The sequence below is a fragment of the Salvia splendens genome, chromosome 18, assembly GCF_004379255.2.
Source record: "Salvia splendens isolate huo1 chromosome 18, SspV2, whole genome shotgun sequence".
In the NCBI taxonomy this organism is placed as follows: Eukaryota; Viridiplantae; Streptophyta; class Magnoliopsida; order Lamiales; family Lamiaceae; genus Salvia; species Salvia splendens.
The window spans coordinates 14,544,673-14,569,957 of record NC_056049.1 but is presented as its reverse complement, the minus strand read 5'-3'; the positions used below and the strand labels follow the sequence as shown (position 1 = coordinate 14,569,957).

Sequence of the window (25,285 nt, the reverse complement as noted above, 5' to 3'; positions counted from 1 at the left end):
ATGAAAACACGTGAGCCACAAAAGCGACGTGTGCTATGCGGCGGGTAGAGGGGAACGGCCCCCCAAACGTAACTACAACGTAGCTCCTCCGAAACAGCCACAACAAGGGGACCGTCAAGCCGGGAAAGTAAGTGAGGGTGCAAGGCATGATGGGAAGTCGGAATGGATACAACAAGGGAAGAACAAGACAAAGGTACACCAACAACGGCTTAACCCGAAGGCAAATGCGCACAATGGCCCGAATTGGTCGGGGCCGGACATCATGGGGGAAATGCAAAATGAATGGGGCATGGAGCTAGTCATCCACCCCAATGAGGAGGATCATAGCGCTCATCATTGTGCTAAACACACTAGAGATCCGATTGCTATTCCCTCCTCTTCCGGAGGCGGCCGAGGAGGCTTTTTTTTTTTTAATCAAACACCTTTATGGTGGAGGGTTCGTGGGTCCCTCATCCCTATATATCAACAAAGTAAGGTAACAGAACATGGCCACACCCAAAAGTGATGTGCCAGATCAAACTCAGGAGTAGTGTGCGGTCCGGTTCCACATACCCGGACCTGGACCTCATCCTACTCCCTTTCAAAACCAAAATACAATTGAACACATACAAAAGCCCATTACTTCTACCTCTACGACATCCGGTACGAATCAGGATCGATGGCCACTTTCCGGGCCTCGTGCTACTCTCGCTCATCATCCCTCACCCGAAGATTGGGGACTCCCATTTCGTCCATCCGGATGATGGCTCTAATTGTTGCTGGAACATTTTGTGAGGACATTTGTTGGAAATAATCTTGTTCCGCTCCCATTTTGGCGAGCAAATCGGCCGCCTTGTTGCCCTCCCTAGGGATGAAAGTGGCCCTGACGGTATGTCTACGCTTAAAGCCATGTAGCCGGGCCATTACGTGGCGAACTTGTGCCGGGCCCCAAGCCGAGCCATTGAGCAACTTAATGGCTTGTTCCGCATCTGCTTCAACCCAAATGGGTAGGTTGAACCCCTTTGCTACCTCCAACCCATGGTAAATGGCCATAAGCTCGGCCTCAAGAGCCGAGTGAGCGGCGAGTGGGGTTGCAAAAGCTACAAGCAGCTTCCCATTGTGGTCCCGAACCAGACCCCCTCCGCCGCCCATGTTTGTTGCCTCAGAGAACGCCCCATCCGTGTTAAGCTTGATCCATGTGCGTTCCGGGGGATGCCACTTAACCGGCATAACTAACGGTCTCGGCCCCCTTGTCTCGGGGTGGTTCGGAAGGCTCATTCCGATTTTTACTCCCTTCCAATGTTTCGGCTTGATGTGTCCGTTGGCCATGTTGTTGTAGATGAACATGTGAACCTGCCAAACAACATTGTACGGTTTGAACTGAATTTGCTCATGTCGACTCCTATTTCTCTCCGCCCAAAGGAACCACAAAATGAGGTAAGGAATGACTCGGCTAAGATGTCTTCTATCCTGTTGTTGGGTCCTAGCGGACCATACTTGCAACCTGTCCGGGATGGTGTCGTTCACCCTAAGGGGTGGGGCCGAGCCTTCGAACCAGCCGTTGAACTCCTTCCAAACACATGTTGCTCCCCACCCCCGAATGAAGAGATGTTGGAGGGACTCGGTATTAGGCCTCCGTGGGCAGCATTGGCATTTCGACGCAAGCTCAATTTTCCTCCACTGGAGCTTGGAATCAACCGGTATCCTGTTTGACAAAAGTCGCCAATTGAAGATCGCAATAGATTTTGTAAGTCCAGCCTTCCATATGTCATCGAGGCCTTGAATGCTTGGTCTTTGCGAGCGTATTGTCTCCCAAGTCGTCGCGAGCGAGAACTCCCCGAGCCGAGAAAGTTTCCATCGGGGGACAACCGGTTCTCCCGCAACTATTGGGGTATCAAGGATTTGTGTGATAATCTCTTGAGGCATTCCAGCCTGGTTGTGAAGTTGCCGTAGCTTAATCTCATCCCATGTTTCACCCCCAATGTATTCCGAAACCTTGGTCGAAGGGGTGCCTCTATCGTCAAGGCAGAGCTCGCGAAGGGGGTATTCCCCAAGCCAAATGTCATCCCAAAAGTAGGCATTACCCTGGCCGATCACCCATCTAATATTCGGGTTCGCTTGATTTCTCACTTTCATTAGCCGCTTCCATGTCGGGCTGGTTCTCCCCGAAGGAGAGGCCGCAAGGGGAGAGTTTTTGTGGCAATACTTGGCCTTCATGTACCTAGCCCAAAGGGAATTTTGCTCCCGGAACCTCCACCAAAGTTTGATACTGAAGGCCCGGAGGACTTCTTTGGTCTTACGGATGCCGAGACCCCCTTCAGAGGTGGGGAGGCAGATCTGATCCCACCCAATCCAATGCGTCTTTTTTCTCTCTGTTGACGATCCCCAGAAGAAACGGGCCATCTGCTGATCCAATTGCTTAAGGGCCCCGGAGGTTGGTTCAATGGCCTGGAAGATGTGCAGCGGCACCGCTTCAAGGGTGCTTTGGAGTAGGGTAAGCCTACCTCCGAAGGAGAGATGTCGGTGGGCCCACCCCGAGATTCGGGCAGCAATCTTTTCCCGAAGAAACATAAACATATCTGTACGTTTGACACCACGGTAAATAGGCACCCCAAGGTAAAGGAACGGGAAAGTACCTCGTGTGAAGCCTCCTTCATTTTGAATAGTGATGGCGCATCCTTCATGTTGTTCGGCAATGTAAAAGTTGCTTTTTGCCAAGTTGATCTGCTGCCCGGAGACCCTGGCATAATTCTCCAGGCAAGTCCGCAAACGCCTAAGAGGGCCCTCCGCTGCTTGTGTGAAAATCACAATGTCGTCGGCGTAGGCAAGGTGGCTTATTTCCATGCAGTGGCGAGAGGCTCTGAAAATCATCTCTTTCTTTCTCAAAATGAGCCTGTCTAGTTCCCTTGAGAGGTAGTCAGCTGCAATCACAAAAAGGGTCGGAGAAATTGGATCTCCCTGTCTGAGGCCTCGGGTGGACTTAAAGAAACCGGAGGGGGCACCATTGACCAGCACCGAGAACCAGCAGGATCCCACACATCTCTCAATCAGGGAGACCCACGGGGCCGGGAAACCCATCCGGTGTAACACTTTCAGGAGGAATGTCCATTGGACCCGGTCATAGGCCTTGGCCATATCGATTTTAACCGCGACATTAGGAGCCGGCCCACATCTCGAGAGCTCGTGGAACATCTCCTGTGCCAAAAGGACATTATCGTTAAGGAGCCGTCCCTTCACAAATCCACTCTGGTTTGGCGAGATAATCTTAGGGAGGAGCCCAGTCATTCTCTTCGACATAATCTTTGTGATAATCTTGTTGACGACGTTGCACAAGCTAATAGGGCGGTAGTCGCTCCACGATTCCGGCACATGCTTTTTTGGAATGAGAACAATGCTTGTGGCCGTGACGCTACGTGGGAGGTAGGCGCCCCCGAAAACTTGGCCGATAGCTGCCACCACGTCCGGCCCAACCGTCGCCCAACAAGCCTGGTAGAACAAGGCCGTGAAACCATCCGGCCCTGGGGCACTGTCCCCGTAGATATCAAAAACAGCATTTTTGACTTCCTCTGCGGATGGTGTCTCGGGTAGTGCAGCCACTTCAGCCAAGGGTGGGAGTTGATGAATCAAATCAAGGTCTGGCTCGCTCATTCAACGACTGTAGATAAGAGTATTTCCGACTTAGGTTTTTCCGAGAGGGAGAGTTAGGGATTGCAAATGGAATCGGTATCGGTGAAAAACGAAAACGACGCCAACAATAACAACCAGGCATCCTCCGACGAAGATAGAGAACGCCTAGTCCTCGATCTCAAGGCCGGTCTGTATCCCCTCAGAAACAAATTTGTATTTTGGTACACTTGTCGAACTCCTGGAGTCAGAACTCAAACATCATATGAGGATAATATTAAGAAGATAGTGGATTTCAGTACGGTTGAAGCCTTTTGGGTATGCTACTGTCACCTATCCCGCCCTTCAACTTTGCCAAGCCCAACAGATTTGCATCTATTCAAGGACGGTATCCGTCCGCTATGGGAGGATTTTGCTAACCGCAATGGTGGGAAATGGATTATCCGACTTAAAAAGGCTGTGTCAGGCCGTTTCTGGGAGGACCTGGTTCTAGCGTTGGTAGGAGATCAACTTGATTATGGCGATAATATTTGTGGTGCAGTACTGAGTATCCGTTTTAATGAGGATATATTGAGCGTTTGGAACCGCAATGCATCTGACCATCAGGCTGTGATGGCTCTGAGGGACTCGATCAAGAAGCATCTAAAGCTTCCCCACAGCTACGTGATGGAATACAAGCCCCACGATGCTTCACTACGTGACAACTCCTCATATCGGAACACAAGGTTGAGAGGATAGGAATTGCCCCACTCATACTGGAAGAATGCTCTGCTTGAGAATCTGGCTCTCCTAAAAACTAAGAGAGAGAGGTGATAGGGTTTCAATGTTGATGTTCAACTAATCCACATGATTTGGATTTTCATGTATAAGTCAAATACTTATTTTGTTTTTAACATACACTTCCTTAACGTCCCATTGAGAGAACGTTCCCAACAAAAAAAAAATCAAGGTCTGGCTCGGACATAATGATAGGCCCCGGGGCCAGTAGATCTTGGAAGAACTCCACTGCCGAACTTCTAATCTCCATTTCGTCCGAGATCTCCCGGCCACCCACATTGATCTTGTGGATGCGCGTGCGGATCCTCTTTTGTTTCACCCAACTTTGGTAGAATTTCGTGTTCTTGTCGCCCTCCCCTAGCCATCTTAGAGTAGCCTTTTGGCGCCAGAAGTCCTCCTCCATTTTGAGCAGTCGAATGTACTCGGCGATGCATCTATTGATCTCTGTCCTGTTCTCCGGGGTTGGCCTTTCCTCGAAATTGCTTTGGGCCGTTGCGATTTTCACTTCCATATCCCTGAGGTTTAGATGGATGTTCCCAAAGGTCTCCTTGTTCCATACCTTTAGAGTTCTCTTAAGCCGTGCAAGTTTGATTTGGAAATTGAGTAGGCCTCCGGATTCCGTCGGTTGCATCCAATCTCCCCGAACGAGATCCTTGAATCCCTCGTGTCTAACCCACATGTTTTGGAACCTGAACGGCCTACCCCCGCTGTTATGATCTGTCCCTTTGCATCTTACCAACACAGGCCCATGGTCCGAGGCAATCCGGGGCAGGTTCGTCACCCGGGTAGTTACCAAAATTTGTGCCCAACGTTCATTCACAAGAATTCTATCCAATCTTTCGAAGAGACCATTCTTGGGTCCGACCCATCATAGCCCGGGTCTAGTATCCTGCAATCCTCAATAGCCTCCGCAAAGTCCACCATTTCAGCTTGGCGGTTTGTTTCACTCCCTACTCTGTCTCGTGGATGGAGAATGGTGTTGAAGTCCCCTCCGATCAACCATGGTGAGCCCTCCCAAAGTATGGAGCACTCCCTCAATTCATCCCATAAATGAATCCGTTCGGTTCTTGTACATTTTGCATACACCGCCGAGACACACAAGTGACTAGCTAGGCGGGGGGATCCAAAGCGGCCGGATAGGGCCTGATCCGTGTCTCTCTCGACCAGGAAGCTGGCCCCTTCCTCAACAAACACCCAAATCTTCCCATTTCTATTCGATCCTTGGAAAACCAGCCCCAAAGCCTTTGAGAACTTCTCCGCGTTGGGGCTTGTGAGCGGCTCCATTATTGCAAGAAAATGAATATTATGAGTCTTAATTAGTCTTTTAAGAACATTTTGGGTAGGCGCGTTAGCAACTCCCCTAACGTTCCAAAACAAAAAGTTGACAGACATGATTAATGGGGAAGAGTCTTACCCGGTGACCGTGCGAGGTCCCCCTGATATTCCACCATTTGAAGCCGTTCCTCTCCAATGTATCCCTCCTCATGCATGATCATGGGATCTTCCCCACCGGCATAAAGGATGGTTCGGGGGCTCCCCTCTTTATCTCCATCCCCCTCCACATCATCATCATCTTCTAGGAAATCTTCCTTCTCCATGAGGGAAAAGTATTGGTTGGAGCTTAGAACATTTCGGGCTGCTTGGGACCCTCGGCCCTGTGCCGCTCCCCGTGTTCCCCCTCTCCAACTAGAAAACGCTCCTCGTCGGGAGGGCGTGTACCCATTCGTAGCCCCATGGGATTCACCTCCATGATGGGTAGAACTAGCCACCACTCCGACGGTTTTGTCGAAGGTATCTCGGCCATAGGAGCTCTCACCCCTTTCATGGACACTTGCCACCGGAGCCGCGTCAGAATTACCATGCATTTCGCCCATGATGTCCGGGCCTGACCACTCCCTCGGCTCGGGACCAATGGCCGAGGATCCGGCTTTTGGCAGCCCCTTCGGCCCTTTGTTTTTCTTTTGATGTTTCCATTCTTTAGAGCTAGCCATTTCCTTTGGTTGTTCCGTTTTGTCCCTTCCCCCTTGACTCTCATGGTGTGGCTGTCTCGGCGTTACATTATTGTAGTTCCTCTTCGGGGGGCGTTCAACGTTACCCGCCGCATAACACACCTCACGTTTATGTCCAACATGCCTACATTCCATGCAATATGCCAGGATCTTGTCCCATTTCACTTTTAGCACCGTCTCACGGCCACAAATATCTAGAATGAACTCCTCGGGAGGTGGCGTCGTAATGTCAATTTCAATGAAAATGCGAGCAAACGAGAGTCTCGACTTGTTGGCCGTAGCGCGATCCACTTGTATCGGGTTTCCAAGCAATTTACCGATTGCAAAGAGGGCGGCGTGATCAAAGAGGTGGATTGGGAGGCCAATGATGTTACACCAAACTGCCGCGATCGGGGATTCACAATACACATCAAAATCCGGGGACCACTTGAAAACCCTCATGGGGTGCCGATCAATAAACCACACCGGTGTCCCTTTCGGTCCACTTAGCAAACGGGCATAATCCGCCATATCCTCGAATTGAACAAATATATGCTTAGCATTAATATACTTCCATGTAAATCCTCTATTAAATTTGATATTATCTAGGGCCTTTTGTATTTGGTATGAAGTGGGTATAGAGTGGGAGAACTTACCCACAATGGCGTGCCCAATACTCGAGGCCAGCTTTTGAACTTCCGCTCCGGAGAAGTAGATTGCCGGAATGCCATTGGAAGTGGTCGCAAAGCCTATATTTGGAATGTTATCTGGCTCGAACACTTTCGGCCCTTCGGTGTTCCGCGACATCCGAACCATATCCGCCATGCTCTTGGGAGCGCTTGTGTTCCGCGCGCCTTCTTCATTTCCTTCGGGTCGGGAGTTACTCAATGAGGCCTTGTGTCGCGCCGCCCATGCGTTGCCTAGTGGCTCTGATCCAGCCAAGGCTTGTGGTCCACGGTGCACGCACACGTCGGCCATCGTCGTGTCATCATTGGCCGACCTCCCGTCCGCATCCGAGGTCTTGTTCTCGGTTGGCTCAGCAGCCTTGTCGGGGGCCGAGGGCCCAGTCGTGGCTCGTAGTGGTGTGGCGTCCGGTTGTGGGGATTGGCTCGGGCGTAGCCGACCGCTCTCGAAGGCATCTCGGATTTTGCAAAACCGGCCTCGTTCAAGGAGGGGGAAATCCTCAAGTGATGGGCCATTTGCAACCAGGGGTGTTTCGGGGTTTGGTTCAGAGGACCATGGGAGGGCGAGGTCCGGTCCGGCCCTTTCAACAAGGTCCGCCGAATGTTCGGGACTCCAAGTGCATCCATCCTAGTAATTGCAGCGAGGTGTCTCGGCATCGTGTGGGCATTCATACGGCAATAGTCGAGACTGTCAATTCCCATCTTTGCAAGTAAGTCTCCGGACCTATTCCCTTCCCGGGGGGTGAAGGTGATACGCACACCTCGTTGTCGCTTGAGGAGGGAGATCCGCGCCACCACCCGGCTCGTGTGTGCCGGCCCCCATCGCATGCTATTAAGGAGCTGGACCACTTGTTGTGCATCCGACTCAATCCAGATAGGCCGGTTGAATTCCAGGGCAAGTTCTAACCCGAGTTGGATGGCAAGGAGCTCCGCCTCAAGGGCGGAGTGGGCCTCAAGTGGAGATGCAAAGGCTGAAAGCACTTTGCCCGTTTGATCTCGGATGATACCACCTCCCCCGGCCTTATCCGACTCTTCCAAGTATGCACCATCGGTGTTGAGCTTGATCCAGGGGTCCTCCGGCGGTTGCCACTTGATTGCAACTGCGAGCGGCCTAGGGCTCCGAATTTCATCATGCCTCGGGACATTGATTTTAAGACGTACCCCTTTCCAATGCTTCTTCTTGTATATCCCGTTCGTCATACTATTCCGGATGTAGATTTGAACTTGCCAAATGACATTGAAAGGCCTAAATTGTACGGACTGGTGCCGGCTCCTATTCCGTTCTGCCCAAATGAACCATAAAATGAGATACGGCATGGCCCTGCTTAGGTGTTTTTTGCCCGGTTGCCGAACTCTTCTCGTCCAGACCACAAGTCGTTCCGGTATGGTGTCATTGATCCGGAGGGGTGGTGACGGACCCTCGAACCATGTGTCAAATTCCCTCCATATCCCGTGAGCCTCGTCCCCTTGAATGAAGAGGTGTTGGAGGGATTCAATCCCTGGTCGATGTGGGCAGCAATGGCATTTGGAGGCCAATTCCATTCGTCTCCATTGCAGCTTTGTGTCCACCGGAATGCGGTTGGAGAGAAGTCGCCATAAAAATATGGCCATAGAGGACTGTGAGGCCCGCTCTCCAAATGTCGTCGAGGCCTTGCACAATCGGCATTTGACTTCGTAAAGTCTCCCATGTAGTAGCAAGTGAGAACTCTCCATTGGTTGATAATCTCCATCTTGGTACATCCGGCCCATCCGAGATGACGGGTGTGTCGAGGATCTTTTGTACGATATGTTGTGCTAGGCCAGCTTGCGCTTGGAGATTCCGCAATTTAGGCTCATCCCATGCACCATCCTTAATGTAGTCCGCCACCCGAGCGAGAGGCCCTCCTCTATCATCAAGGCTAAGTTCTCTCAAAGGCGTCTCGCCAAGCCATAAGTCATCCCAAAATAGCATCTTCCCTTCTCCCACCACCCATCGAATGTGCGGTTGAGCAAGAGGCCGAGCCTTCAGAATCCTCTTCCACGTAGGGCTTCCCCTCCCCAATGGTCTAGCTGTTAGCGGGGAGGCCTTTTGACAATATTTAGCCATTAAGTACGTAGCCCACAAGGAATTTTGTTCCCTAAACCGCCACCATAACTTGATGTTAAAGGCTCTTAAGACTTCCTTGATCTTCCGGATGCCCAATCCCCCCTCGGCCGTTGGTAGACAAGCCTGATCCCAGCTTATCCAGTGCGTCCTCTTCTTCTCATTAGTTGACCCCCAAAAGAAACGGGCCATTTGCTGATCCAATTGCTTGAGGGCACCGCCCGTAGGCTCGATAGCTTGGAAGATATGAAGTGGTATCACTTCGAGTGTGCTTTTAATCAAAGTGAGTCTCCCCCCAAAGGAGAGGTGTCGATGGGCCCACCCAGAGATCCTAGCCGCGATTTTCTCACGGGGGAACAAGAACATGCTCGAGCACTTCACACCTCGGTAAATAGGGACTCCAAGGTAAAGGAACGGGAACGTACCTCGAGAGAATCCTCCTTCCCTTTGTATTGTGTTTGTCCACCCTTCATGAACCTCGGCAATGAAAAAATTGCTTTTCCCAAGGTTGACTTGTTGGCCGGACGCCTCGGCATAATGATCAAGGCATGCTCGTAGCCTCCGGAGAGGGTTCGCCGCCGCTTGCGTGAAGATGATGATGTCATCTGCATAGGCGAGGTGGCTGATCTCAATACTTCCCCGGGTTGCTTTGAACGTCATTTCTTTGTTGCCGAGGATGAGTTTATCAAGAAGTCTCGAGAGGTAATCCGCGGCCAGGACGAATAGGGCGGGAGAGATGGGGTCCCCTTGCCTAAGGCCACGGGTAGATTTGAAACAACCGGCCGGCGCCCCATTGACAAGGATTGAGAATCAACAAGACCCAATGCATCTCTTGATGAGGTCCACCCACGGCTCGGGGAATCCCATGTGTTTAAGGACTTTTAGGAGAAACGGCCATTGAACTCGATCATAGGCCTTGGCCATATCTATCTTGATTGCAACATTAGGGGCCGGTGTGCTTCGTTGTAGCTCATGGAACATCTCCTGAGCAAGTAGTACGTTATCATTGAGGAGTCTCCCTTTGACAAAACCACTTTGGTTGGAAGCTACCACGCGTGGGAGTAAAGGGGCCAGTCGCTTGGAGAGTATCTTAATAATCACCTTATTGATCACATTTCACAAACTAATGGGCCTGTAGTCTCCCCATGACTCTGGAATGGGCTTCTTCGGGATGAGTACAATGCTTGTGGCCGTGAAGCTTCGGGGAAGAAAGGCCCCACCGAAAAATTGTCTAACCGCATCCACCACATCCGATCCCACAATGCTCCAGCAGGCTTGGAAAAAGAGAGCCGAATAGCCATCCGGTCCAGGAGCACTATTGGCCGAGATGTCGAAGACCGCTCTTTCCACTTCATCCGCATCTGGAGGTTCGGGGAGGGCCGCCAAAGACTCCGAAGGGGGAAGTCGGTGTAGGAGGCTTAGGTCCGGTTCCGTAAGTACCGGATTGCATGGAGCAAGAAGGTTTTGATAAAACTCAACCGCCGATGCTTGGATAGCCGAGTCTTCCGTGAGTTCACACCCATTCACGTTGATCTTGTGTATCCGTAGCCGAACCCTCTTCTGCTTCACCCAGCTTTGATAGAATCTGGTGTTTTTATCCCCATCTTCCAGCCATCGTAGTGCCGCCTTCTGACGCCAGAAGTCCTCCTCCATCTTAAGAAGGAGGATGTACTCCGCAATTTGTTTGTTGATCTCCGTTCTATTCCGGGCCGAGGGATCATCTTCGAACTCCGCTTGGGCTATCGCAATGCTTTCTTCACAGGACTTGAGGTTGGCATGAATGTTCCCAAATACCTCTCTATTCCACCGTTTTAATGTTCTCTTAATCCTTGCTAGCTTGAGCTTCAAGTTGAGGAGACCCGCCGCCTCCGTGGGGGTCCCCCAATCTTCCCTCACCAATTCATTAAATCCTTCATGCCGTACCCACATGTTTTGGAACCGAAAGGCTTTACCTCCTCCGGGGGTATTAGGCATCTTGCATCGGACAAGGAGAGGGCCATGATCCGATGCAATACGGGGGAGGTTTGTGACTCGTATTGCCTCGAACCGTTGAGACGCCACCTCATTAATCAGCACCCTGTCTAGCCTTTCCATAAGGCCATTCTTAGCCCAAGTAAAGTCTGATCCATCATACCCTGGATCCAAGAGACCACAGTCTTCAATAGCCTCTGCAAAGTCCACCATTTCAGCCAGGCGGTTTGTGTCACTCCCCATTCTGTCTCCCGCGGAGAGGATTGTGTTGAAATCCCCTCCAATAAACCACGGCATTCCTTCCGAGACTTGGGTCAGCTCCCTCATTTTTTCCCACAAAGCAAGCCTCTCTCCTCTCGAACATTTAGCATACACGGCCGAGATTAAAATAGGTGTTGGAGTCCGGGGGCAAGTGAACAGCCCATGCAATAGTTGCTCCGAGTCATCCACCACCTCAAAATCCATCCCTTCCTCCACAAAAATCCATATCTTCCCATTGGCATTCGATCCCTTATAATGCAGCCCCAACACTTTTGAAAACTTGTCCGGGTTAGGGTCGACAAGTGGTTCCATTATTGCAAGAAAACAAATATTATGAGATTTAATTATTCTCTTTAGGACGTTTTGGGTTGACGCATTTGCGATTCCCCTAACGTTCCAAAATAGAAAGTTCAAAGACATCATTAACTAGCGGAGATCGTACCCGGTGGGATTGACGCCCCCCCTTGAAATTCAGTGATTTGGAGATTGCTCCCTCCATGGGGTGTCTCGGCCTCCACAAGGGCTGGATTGGCTCCATCTTCGTCTTTCTTGTGCAAGAAGGAGTCCTCCCAATTCTCATCGTCCTCCATATCATTCTCTGTGAAGTTCTCTTGGGCCATGAGGGAGAAATAACGATTGGTGCTCATGTGACTCAATGACCCCGGATCCTCGGCCTTCTCGAAGGCAAATGGCTTGAAATGGCCTTTTGGTTGGACTAGGTCGTCCGAAGCCGATTGACCTTCATGCCGGGGCCGGACCTCCTCTCCCGATTTGGTCTTTCGTCCATGTTCAAATGAAGGGGCCTTAGTGTGCGCCTGTCTGCCTTGGTTTGGGACTCGTGCATTATGGGCGATTGACGTGACCTCACTCCCCGAGCCATGCAAATCACCCAAGAAGTCCGGTCCCGACCACACCACCCCCGTGTGCACACTAGCCTTCGGGTTCATCCGGTTGTTGTTTTCCTTCCCCTTGTGTTTTCCTTGTTGTTTCCATTCCATGTTATTGTCGGTATGTCTCGAATCATCAACGTTCATCTTCGTGCCATCATTGTTCTTCTTAGCTCCACTCCCAACATGTTGTTGCTGTTTTGGTGGCGCAACGTTGTAGTTTCTTTTTGGGGGTCGCTCCGTCTTTCCGGAAGCATAGCAAACTTCACTCTTGTGGCCCACGTGTTTACAATCCCCACAATAGGCCGGGATCTTATCCCACTTAACTTGTTGCACCAATTCACGTCCACAAATGTCAAGGATGATTTCGGTCGGTGGCGGTTCCGTGATGTCGATCTCTATGCACACCCGTGCGAATGAGAGTCTCGACTTGTTGGCCGTAGCTCTATCAATTTGGATCGGTGTACCAAGTAGTTTCCCAATGGCATAGAGGGCCGACTGATCAAACAGGTGTATCGGGAGCCCAATTAGGTTGCACCATATTGCCGCAATTGGGGACTCACAATAGGCATCAAAATCCGGTGACCATTTGAAGACTCTCATCGGATGCCGGTCAATGAACCACACCGGAGTACCTTTGGGACCACTAAGAAGCCGAGCATAATCCGTCATGTCCTCGAATTGAACAAGAATATGTTTGGCATTAATATATTTCCAAGTGTAACCTCGACAAAACTTAATGTTGTCTAGCGCCTTTTGAATTTGAGAGGAGGCCGGTATCGAATGCGAAAACTTACCTACAATTGCATGACCGAGAGATGATGCCAACCTCTGGATTTCTGATCCGGAGAAGTAGATGGATGGGATTCCATTTGCCGTGGACGCAAAGCCAATATTTTGTATGTTCTCCGGGTCGAAGGCTTGTGGACCCTCACTAGTCGATGCCCCTCTCACCATGTCGGCCATTGATTTCTTCTTGTTGGGGTTCTTCACACTTGGCCCGGTGTCATCTCCCAAAGGGTTGTGTGTCGGGTTATCATTAGTATTAACCCCGGGAATTGTTCCATTATGTGATCCATTGCTCGAGTCATTTTCGTTCATTGCTACATCGGGAGGCCGGGGCATTCCCCTCTCCATCTCGTGCATTCCCGAGTCCGTCGCATGCATGCCCGAGGCCGAGGACGAATTCAAGTTGCGTTGGACGTTTTGATTAGGCTTGGTCATCGGCCAACCCGGCTTCGTAAGAGTTGCTCCGGATTCGAAAGATGCTAGGATTCGCCGGGTTCTTCCCTTTTCTAGTGGCGGGAAGTCTTCCAAGGATGGTTCAATCTCCAAGCAAGGCCTACATGCCACCATGTCTTTTCCTTTCCCATTTGTAACAAGGTTGGCTCTAGGCAATTCGACCTTGGCCGGCGTGGGCCCGGCGAGGAGGGGTTGCGCCGCCATCGAGTCAAGCCTCTCCGCCACGGTCAAGTCAATAATTTGAGGGATCTCCATCCTTTTTAGCTCTACTTGCTGCATTGGAGGTGGTGAATGATGCTCCACATGTGACTCCCATTTTTGACATGGGACAAAGGCACTTTCCAAAAGGCAATTTGTTCCCATATCCATATCGGGAAAGTTGACTATCTCACTCCCCAATGTGCTTTTTGTCACACATGTGACGTCCGAATCCTCATGGGATACGCCTAGGGGACCGCCTTCCTCACCTCCAACGGTCTTCTCACCCATGCCGGGTTCAAGGTCGGACGGCGCGGCGTCGGCAGCCGGAGCTTTTCCATACACCACCATCTCCATATGAGTTCCATCCACATCGGACAAGTTCATGGGATGGGCTTCCCTATCTTGTGCTGCTTTTTCATCCATGGAGAGAGGCGAGAAGAGTGTTACCTTACATTTAGGACTTTCAAGGCCGGAGGCCGATCCGGAGCTCTCTAGCTCGGAGGTGACCGCACCAAAGTCGAGCTTCTTCGTGAGTTGTTTGTCCTCCGGAAAAGGGGAGAGTACGAATCTTTTCCGGCCATGGCCTTTGGTGATGGGAGCCGGCGTGCTCTTCCTAGCCGCTATCTTTCCCTTCTTGCTTGTCATTTTCATTTCTTTGGCCGGGATCTTCGGAGTTTGGTCCTCACTTGATCGGAAGACCATGAGTTGGTCCGGAATAGATCTAGCCTCCTCGGGGTCCGGAGGAGCCGCGGCTGGGTTTGGAGGTGGGTCCGGCATGGCCGGACGTGGAGCACAAGGTTGGTTCGGCGGCCAAGGCCGTGTGTTGGTGAAGAAGTCGAGCAACACAACGACTCGCCGGGGTAGGGAGGAGTGAGACGGTGACCGAGGGTTGAATGCGCCGATTGGGAGTGATAGAGGGGAGGTTGAGGGTGGTGTGGATTGCGTTATGGCGGCTGGACGTGAAAGCGTGGGGGCGGCGGGATGAATCAAGATGTGGGTATTGCTAGAGAGAAGGAGGAGCGTCTCTCACGGATTTTTCCATTGTCCAAGCACTTGTTTGGAACTTATCAAGATACTTTGAGCAAGTTCTTGTGGCGTTTAACCATACTGAGGTTCTTGGCTGATCATATAGCCAACGGGTCGAGGTTTTCCAAGCTCTGGAAGTGGATCAAACCAGATTATCAATTAGGGAGTCCGCTGCCAAACCTTATACGTGGGGTTCTTGGATCAATATATCCAACGGGTCCTTCGTCGTATCCCAATCTATATCATCCTGTCGAACCGGATCCCAGTAGACTCGAAGCTCCAATGGCGGAAAATTGAGATGGCGTCCAAGTGTCAATGTTGCCCACACGACCGAACACGGAGTCACTTCAGCACAAGGACAAGAAGATGGATCCATTGATTATTCAAAAATCTCCTCCTTCTCTCTAAAATCCCTCCCTCATTGCATCACGGTTTAACAACTCCTCCGAACACCTCCCTGCCCTCCCAAGGCTCGCTCCTCCGCCGGACTTAGACCCACCCCGCTCCCAACCGCTCCGTCCCCCACCCACCTCCGCACGCCGTCTTCACCAACACCCATCCCGCCTAGCAGCTCCGAACCTTGGCACCTAACTTTGGCCGGTAATCGAGAGCCAACTACATCGAAACCTCCCTCGACCGGCCCCACGAGGACACCTCTTGGCCGGCCATGCCGGATCCCCCAACGCACCCCTCCCCAGCCCCGCTGACCTCGAGGAGGCGAGGAGTATCCCGGACCAACAAATGGTCTTCCTCTCGAGTGATGATGCAACCTCGAAGATCTCGGCCAAAGAATTGAAACTAAAGAACAAGAAGAATCGGACGGTGACTAGAAAGAGCACTCCGGCACCCCCCTCCAAAGGAAATGGTCCAAAAAGGTTCGTGCCATCCCGGAGGACAAGCAACTAAGGAAGAAACTCATCTTCGGAACGGATGGAGGTTCCTCCTCCGAGTCCGTGAAATGTAAGGGCTCAATCTTTCCAGCGCACCCCTCACCGGACATGACGGTGGCTTCTAAGGATTCAAATGGCGAGCCCGTGTTCGACAACGCGAAGAACGAAGGAAAAACTATAGCATTTTTCTGAGAGATGCTCCTCCTTCTCTCTAACAATCCTCCAACCTAACATCCGCCGCCCTTCACCCCTACACACCCACGACCCTTCCACTCCGGCGAACACCAAGTCGGAGACCACGCCACCCTTTCCACCCATCCGTCCCAAGGCTTGCTTCCCCACCGGGCGTCGAACCACCCGCTCCCAACTTCGCCGCACTCCCATTTTACTCCGTACGGTACCATCTCCAATACCTTCCCTCAACCCGTCGATTCAAACGAACAGCAATCACAACCGGCTCCTCGAGGTCAGTATAAGATATCCTAGAGTGAGAAGCTCCACCTTCTCTCTAAGAGCCTTCCACCTATTGTCCCACGTTATTCCTTCTTCCGCCAACCCACAACTCGTCGGCGGCCGACCGTCACCTTGCCCCACGCTAACCACCATCACCCCCACCGGCTCCCGCCTGCCTCAACATCCGTTCCGAGCCCAAACTATCTCCCGAGCAACCTTCCGTCCTTCCGGCCATGCCGCACAGGCCTTGAGACTATTTCGGGGGTTAGTTGAATCAAGAAAAAAATGATCTTCGAAATGGCCGAGGAGCTACTCGCCGGGAAAAATGATGAGGAGATGGCGTCGCCGGAAGGAGAGCAGCCTTCCGATGGGTATACGATGAGAACGTTTGCTCAAATGGTGAGGCCGGGCCCCTTCGAAGCAGCTACGGGTCACTTACTCCTTCTCGACCATGAACGGTATTTTGCTGCCGGAATCTCGGACGATGACCTAGTGGACCCACCAGTCAAATCCGGTTTCCGGGAGGTAGTTGAGCCGATGATGGAGTCGACAGCAAAGATGGAAGAAAAGAAGAAGAAGATTGCAATGGAAATGCTCAACTCCGAGGAGGTGGCCGGAATTTCGCCGGCACCGGCGAGCCGGAGTGAGCTGGACCACCACCCAACCGGTGCAAGTACAATACATCATATGGGTCCTAGGCTAGATGATGGGGTGGCATGTGATGTGTTGGAATCATGTGACTTGCAAAAAGAGGTAGAGACAAAGAACACTTTGCATGGGGAAGAAGGTGTTGCTCCAAATGGGGAAAATGACAATTTGTACTCACAAGCAATACCATGTGCTACTTACCTCCACCTTGAGGCTGATGCACGCATGGAAGACCGTGCCCCCGTGGCACAACCGCCGGAGCCGTCACCGGAAAAGCTGGCACCACCGGAATCTTGGCCGGAAACGCTGGCACCGCCGGCGAATGTATGGAAGGCGGCAACGAATCATTCCAACCGCGGGGGGACCGGGGCCGTGGAGGGTTCATCGGCCCCAAATCGAAAGTCCGAGCCAATCCCCTTGGACGACGGCAAGACCAAGCCTTTGGGTACAACCGGCTCTTTTGAAGGTACGCCATCGCTCTCCTTTTCCGATTTTGAAACGGATTTTCTCTTGGAGAAGCTAGGGCTAGCTATTGTCGGGAAGTTCTCCCATTCACTCCCGTCCACAACCCAAATTCAAAAAAGTCTTAGTGGCATGGGGCTAGTTGGAGCATTCGCATGGAAATACTTGAATGCTAAGCATATTTTACTCCAATTTCAAGAGGTGGCCGACTATGCTAAGGTGCTAAATGGCCCTAATGGGAGTCCGAATTGGTATGTTAATTGCCATCTGATGAGGGTGTTCAAGTGGGCGCCGGATTTTGACACGTTCTTTGAGTTGCCTATTGTTGCCGTGTGGTGTAACATATTAGGTATACCGGCTCATCTCTATGAGGAATCGGCCCTCTTGGCAATCGGTAAGCTCCTTGGCAAGCCACTACAAGCCGATCATGCCACAATTCATCAAAGCCGACTCTCCTTCGCAAGGATTTGCGTAGAGATTGACATCTCTACTCCCCCGACGGAAGAGATCATCCTTAATATCCGAGGCAAAGACTAGAGGTACAAAGTGGCATGGGACCGTATTCCATTGTTTTGTGATAATTGTAAACATGTTGGGCATGAGAAAGAGGATTGCCATGCAGCAGGAAGGAAGTCTAGGGGTAGAGACAAGGGTCGCCGAGCATCATACAAGGAGAACCTTTCAAGCCACGCCGCCAAGATCATCCACCGTGAGTGGCGCCCAAAGGCGAATGGCACTCCATCGTCCATTGGACAGTTGGAGAAGTCCAAAGATTGTAACAACCACGCGGAGTACATCGAGGGTACATTGGGTGCGGGATCGTCAAAGTCAAGAGTGGCTAGTAGGAGTCACCCAAATGTGGATGAGGATGGCTTCCAATTGGTATCGAGGAGGAGGAAAGGAAAAGTGCATGAGGGCGATATGCACACCAAGGCTCCACACGTGGATGATTGGCATTTGAAGGAGAATGTTGCTACGGTGACATTTGGGAGTGTCCCATCGGGTGCGAATGACGCGAGCTTTAGCTCCATGAGTGTCGCATGTGGGCTCCCCAACCGGGAGATAGAGCGCCACATCGAGGACCTTGATCCAGGAGGGCATGTACCTAGCGGAGGTATCCCTATTGCGGGCCTTAGCTAGGTGATGTACAGAAGTGTTGGGGATACAAAGGTTGTATCAAATGGTAATTGGATTTTGAGAGTATATAGATGACCACCTCTAGTTGTTAGGGAGGCCCTCGTTGTACTCTAATTTGTCATGCCTTGGCGAGTCGTCACTTTTGGGCGACTCGGTTTATGTTTGTTTGTAACCAATGGTTTTGGTAATGCACAGGTGTGGGTCCGCCTCAACCCTCCGCCCTTTGGGGTGTGTTTGATTAAAAAAAAGCCTCAATCCTTCCAACTCCTGGAGCTGCAATTTCCTCTCTTCCTCACAAGCTTGAGGATTCATGTTAATCTCCTTGACCGCCCAGTATGCCTTGTGCTCCAGTCCAACTGGCAAGTGGCACATCTTGCCGAACACTAACCTGTACGGAGACATCCCAATAGGTGTCTTATATGCTGTCCTGTAAGCCCATAATGCGTCAGTCGTCAAGCCTCTTACTCCAGTCTTTCCTTGACGGATTCACTGTCTTTTCAAGTATAGCTTTGATCTCCCTATTTGATATTTCTGCCTAGCCGTTAGACTGAGGATGATAAGGTGTACACAACCTGTGGTGGACTCCATACTTCTTCATCAGAGCTTCTATCGTACGGTTCCGGAAGTGAGTTCCTTGATCCAAAATAACAGCCCTAGGAACACCGTACCTGTTAAAAATGTTAGCCCTAAGAAATTTTGGCACCTCACCAGCTTCGTAAGATGTGGTAGCTTTTGCCTCTATCCATTTCGAAACATAATCCACCGCCACAAGTATGTATGCATTCCCATATGAAGATGGAAATGAACCCATGAAGTCCATTCCCCAGACGTCAAAAATCTCACAAACGATGACAGGGACTTGCGGCATTTCATCTCTTTTGGAGATTCCCCCAGTCTGTTGACACCTTTCACAATTCTGACAGAATTCGAACTCATCCTTATGCAATATAGGCCAGTAAAACCCGCTGACTAACACCTTCCTCGCGGTCTTCCTTGGTCCAAAGTGACCTCCACACGCTAGAGCGTGGCTATGATTCAGCACATCCCTTTGTTCCCACTCTGGAATACATCTCCTAATTACTTGGTCAGCTCTCATCCTCCATAGATACGGGTCGTCCCAAAAATAGTACTTGGCTTCGCTTTTAAGTTTCATCTTCTGGGCCCGAGAAATTTCTTGGGAACTGGGCACTTCTCTGGTGACCAAGTAATTTGGTAGGTCTGCGAACCACGGCTTAGCGTTTATCTGGCATTTTCCTTTTTCAGCATCTCCTGGACCGTTACTGCCATTATCTCTTCCCAATTGATATGTCTAGGCGAACTTTCCAGATAATATAGAAGTTCCTCCGGGAACGCATCAGGTATTGCTTCGTCTGTTTTCTCCCTGGTAAATGCGACTCAAGTGGTCGGCTACCTTGTTCTCTGTTCCTTTCTTGTCTCTGACTTCTCAGTCAAATTCTTGTAAGAGTAAAACCCAACGGATTAACCTTGGCTTAGACTCCTTCTTCGCCAGTAAGTACTTTATTGCAGCGTGATCGGTGAAAACTATCGCCTTAGACCCCAGCAAGTACGGGCGAAACTTCTCAAATGAGCACACAACTCCCAACATTTCCTTCTCCGTGGTGTCATAATTTTTCTGGGCTTGATTGAGCGTTTTTGACGCATAAAAGATCACATAGCTTTTCCCATCGACTCTTTGACCTAGCACCGTCCCTACTGCATAATCACTTTCGTCGCACATTATTTCAAAGGGTAGATTCCAGTCGAGTGCTCTAATAATGGGAGCAGTTACTAGTCTATACTTCAACAGCTGAAAAGCCTTTTTGCACTCCTCATCGAAAACAAAATCGACATCGTTATGCAACAAGTGAGTGAGTGGCTGAGCAATCTTTGCGAAATCTTTTATGAACCTCCTATAGAATCCAGTATGCCCTAGGAATCCTCTTACTTCTTTCTGATTTGTCGGGTAAGGCAGTTTTGAGATCACATCAATCTTTGCTTGGTCTACCTGTATACCTCTTTCTGATACCACATGCCCTAGGACAATTCCTTCTGGGACCATAAAGTGGCATTTCTCGAAATTCAAAACCAAATGCTTTTCCTGGCACCTCCTCAACACTATATCCAAACTTGCCAAAACATGAGTCAAATGAATTCCCGTACACAGTGAAGTTGTCCATAAAAATCTCGATGCAATCCTCTAGGATATCCGAGAAGATACTCATCATACACCGCTGAAAAGTGCCTGGCGCATTGCACAGACCAAACGACATCCTTCTGTAAGCATACGTTCCGAAGGGACACGTGAAAGTTGTCTTCTCCTGGTCCTCGGGATCCACATAGATTTGAAAATACCCACTATATCCGTCTAGAAAACAAACCTATTGCTTGCCCGCCAACCTCTCCAACATCTGGTCAATGAAAGGTAGAGGGAAATGGTCTTTCTTAGTCGCTTCATTTAAATTCCTATAGTCAATGCACATCCTCCACCCAGTAACTAGTCGAGTGGGCACCAACTCATTCTTGTCGTTCTTAACCACCTGTATTCCCGACTTCTTTGGTACCATATGTACTGGACTCACCCATTCACTGTCTGGTATGGAATAAATGATACCTAGGGAGAGTAGCTTCAATACTTCCTTTAGCACTTCCTCCCTCATGTTAGGATTCAATTTGCGTTGAGGATCTCTGCAGGCTTTTGCTCCCTCTTCTAGCCGAATATGATGCATGCACAGATCTGGACTGATTCCTACCAAATCAGAGAGTGTCCACCCAATAGCCTTCTTGTTCCTCCGAATTACCTTCAGCAGTTCCTCTTCTTGTCCCTCGGTCAAGCTGCTGTTAATAATCACAGGGAAAGTTTCATTCTCCTCTAGATACGCATACTTGACACCTAGTGGAAGTGTTTTCAGTTCTTTCTTGCGGACATCTTTTTCCTGGGGTAAGGGATTTTTCTCTAGCTGGGGTAAGGGATCTTTTTCCTTGGATTTCCTGGGGTAAGGGATCTTTTTCCCTCGGTCAAGCTGCTGTTAATAATCTCTGTAATCGAACGCCTTCACCGCCTCCTCTAGCCCCCCAAGTTTCTGCAATAGATCGGCCATGAACGACGCTGTGTTAGATTCGGCGGATCCAGAGGTGCTTCCTGTGTTTTGTGTGTTCTCCATGGCGGAATCTGTAGAATTTCGCAAGAACTCGGAAGAAAAAAATTCGTTGATTAGGGTTAGAGAGAGAATTTGAGAGAGAAAATTTTGGGAATTTTTTTTTCGTAGAGAGAGTGAGTATGATATGGAAAATAAAAAAGAGAGCACGGTTATAGCCTGTAGGTATGGGAAAGGATGGTTTTGCCGGTGGTTGCAGGCGTGACGCAAGCGACCGTACGCCTCCCCATAAAGTTACCTTTTGAAATTCGAACCGGTGTGCTAACTCTCTCCAAAATTTTACTCCTCAACTCCCTGCCCCATGTGAATACGCTCTGCAATATCACACGTAGAAAAACATCAAACTGAAAATGAAACGCTAGACTCCCAGGTCAAGGATATGACAGATAGTCCGTCCTAAGTTTTGAGAGAGAAGCTCCTCCTTCTCTCTAGATTTCGCCCACTCTTCCTCCATCCCTTTGAGGGAGGTGAAATGTGATTGTTGCATCCGATACATGGTGAAGTCCGGTGGTGAGCTACCGGAGGGGGAGGCCGCGGCTTTGGTTCACACGATGCAGCCCCTCTCTTCGCCGGAGTGGAAGTCCGGTGGTGAGCTACAGGCGGAGAGTAGCTTCAATACTTCCTTCAGCACCTCCTTCTCATGTTAGGATTCAATTTGCGTTGAGGATCTCTGCAGGCTTTTGCTCCCTCTTCTAGCCGAATGTGATGCATGCACAAATCTGGACTGATTCCTACCAAATCAGAGAGTGTCCACCCAATAGCCTTCTTGTTCCTCCGAATTACCTTCAGCAGTTCATCTTCTTGTCCCTCGGTCAAGCTGCTGTTAATAATCACAGGGAAAGTTTCATTCTCCTCTAGATACGCATACTTGACACCTGGTGGAAGTATTTTCAGTTCTTTCTTGCGGACATCTTTTTCCTGGGGTAAGGGATTTTTCTCTGTCGACTCAGTTGTTATTCCCTTCGTAGACTCAGTAGAACTTTCCATGCTCGCCACATAAGGTGTCTTCCTTGATCTAGCTAGCTCCGGGTTCGTGCAGAATTCCAGAATTGCTTCGGCTAGCTCCTCATCTGATAACTCACTTGTTTTCATTGCTTGACACCACCCTGCTACTTCTCTATCAATAGCATGACTCATCTCAGAATTCACAATCTGCTCCTGCATTAATTCGGTCTCAAGATATTCCTGGACCAAGTGGTTAATAACATCTATAGCATGCAAATTTTCAACGTCAAGAGGTTTCTTCATTGCCTCATCTATGCTGAATGCATATTTCTCCCCATTGTAATCAAGGCAAATGGTGCCATCAATGATAGTCTTAGCGGTACGTAGGAAAGGTCTCCCTAAAAGTACTCCGCCAGACTCTGCAAACTCACTATCACTCATCCTAATCACATGGAAATCAGCTGGGTACAAGAAGTCATATACCTTTACTATCACGTTCTCAAGCACTCCTTCAGGACAAATGCATGACCTGTCTGCCAATTGGATCACAACTTTTGTGTCCACCATGCCTACCCCTACTAACTTCTTGTATATAGAAAGTGGTAACACATTTATGGATGCACCTAAGTCACACATAGCATGTTCGATTTTCACATCACCAATAGAGATGGGCAAAGTAAACATACCTGGATCATTGCATTTTGAAGGCATCCTCCGCTTCTGAATTACCGCGGACACATTCTCGCCTATCAAAATTTTTCCACTAGGTCTCGCCTTACCAGCTATAATTTCCTTGATAAACTTGCTAAACACTGACAATTTCAGAGCCTTTAAGAATGGTAGATTGATTTCTAGCTTCCCAAAAATGTCCATAAAATCTACCGGCTCATCCTTTTTTTTCTTTACTTCCCCTCGGCTTGGGAATGGTTTCGGTCGCTTCCCTGTTCTTGTAGAGCTACCGGCCGAGAATTCTTCGACTTCTTTCTTCTCCTCCCCCCTTACCAACTCTGGCCCTGGATCAAGGAAAAATGGTTCAGTTTCTCCAGGCAATGGTTTCTCCAAATCTCCTGCCCTGAGTTCATCTTTAATCATGGGATTGTTTGCAGCCAAGTTCCTCGGTCTAGAGGTTATACCCCCTGTCTCCTTGCCCTCGGTGGGATATGTGACTTCCTTCGGTCTCATTGCTGGGCCTTCGTACCCCTTCCCAGACCTTAAGGTAATTTGGCTAATAATGCCCCTATCAGGCGGTTTTACTAAGGCAGGAACTTTACCCTCATTACCTCGCATGTCACTTAAGGAAGTAGCAATATGTGACAGCTGCCTTGCTAACATATCCATTGCCGCCTTTTGTTCTTGCTGAGCATCCTGAAGCTTGTGGACTACGTCATTGTTCGACTGTAAGTTGTTCTGCATGTGCTGCTGAGAACTGATGAGGTCGTGCACCATTTCATCAAGATTAAAGTGACGACTCGCCAAGGCATGACAAATTAGAGTACAACACGGGCCTCCCTAACAACTAGGGTAGTTATCTATGTACTCTCAAAATCCTATTACGATTTGATGCAGCCTTTGCGTCCCCAAAACCTTTGTCTATCACCTAGTTAAGGCCCGCAATAGGGATGCCTCCGCAAGGGACACACCCTCCTGGATCCAGGTCCTCGATGAGGCCCTCTATTTTCCGATTGGGGGGCCCACATGCGACATTCATGGAGCTAAAACTTGAGTCAATTGTAGGGCTGCCAATTTTCGACATGACACGATAATCTGACATGAATCCGCAGGAAATTATTGGGTTGGGGTCAAGTCTTATTGGATTCGTGTCCTTATCGGGTTGACCCATTAAGAACCCGATAATTTCGGGTTGGGTTCGGGTTGGATGCAGGTCGGATACGGGTAACCCATTAAGAAATAATATTATTATTTTTATTATTATTTAAAAAATATATATTACTTTGATTTTTTAATTTCTTATAAATTAGGTTTAAATAGTATAAAACGAATTTTAATTGTGTAAATTAGGTTAAAAATTAAGATTTAATAGTGTATTATTAGGTTTTAATAGTGTAATATCAGGTTCGGATTTTTATCGTGTCGTGTCAACCAATATTATATCGTGTCGATAACGGGTTCGTGTCGGGTGCGGGTCGTGTTCGGATTTGAAGGTAGCAGGTCGGGTTCGTGTTCGGATTTACAGTTTCCTTAACAGGTCGGGTTCAGGTTAGGCCTTATTGGGTTGGGTCATTATCAGATTGACATTATAACGACCCAATCCGCACGATTTGTCAGCCCTAGTCAATTGTACCTGATTTAACACTCCCAAACGTCACCGTAGCAACATTCTCCTACAAATGCCAATCATCAAAGTGTGGAGCCTTGGTGTGCATAACTCCCTCATGTACCTTTCCCTTCCTCTTCCTCGACACCAATTGTAAGCCATCCTCGTCCACATTTGGTTGCCTCCTACTAGCTACTCTTGGCTTTGACGGTCCCGCACTCGAAGTACCCTCAGTGTTCTCCATGTGGTTGTTACAATCTTTAACCTTCTCCAAATGTCCAGAGGTCGATGCAGCGCCAGACTAAGCCTCCGCCTTTGGGCGCCACTCACGTCGGATGGTCTGGCGGTATGGCTCGTGTGGTTCTCCTTGGATGTTGCTCGGCGATCCTTGTGTCTACCCGAGCCTTCCTTCCAGCTGCATTTCAATCCTCTTCCTCATGCCCAACATGTTTGCAATTAGCGCAAAACAATGGAATACGGTCCCATGCCACTTTGTACCTTGAATCTTTGCCTCGGATATTAAGGATGATCTCTTCCGTCGGGGAAGTAGAGATGTCAATCTCTACACAAATCCTCGCGAATGAGAGCCGGCTTTGAT

At 49.7% G+C, this 25,285-nt stretch overlaps 2 protein-coding genes across 2 annotated transcripts; one reads left to right on the top strand and one right to left on the bottom strand.

The window, feature by feature from the left end:
* Window positions 1-681: 681 nt before the first annotated feature.
* LOC121776774 lies at window positions 682-3,627 on the bottom strand. Its single transcript, XM_042173942.1, has 3 exons — window positions 2,616-3,627; window positions 1,678-2,351; window positions 682-1,332 (listed from the first exon to the last, which is right to left on the bottom strand). Exons 1-3 carry the CDS (start codon window positions 3,625-3,627, stop codon window positions 682-684), a joined length of 2,337 nt encoding a protein of 778 aa, XP_042029876.1.
* Window positions 3,628-3,668: 41 nt separating this feature from the next.
* LOC121776458 (eukaryotic translation initiation factor NCBP-like) lies at window positions 3,669-4,365 on the top strand. The gene has a single exon (XM_042173630.1). It carries the CDS (start codon window positions 3,694-3,696, stop codon window positions 4,339-4,341), a length of 648 nt encoding a protein of 215 aa, XP_042029564.1. The 5' UTR covers window positions 3,669-3,693; the 3' UTR covers window positions 4,342-4,365.
* Window positions 4,366-25,285: the final 20,920 nt, after the last annotated feature.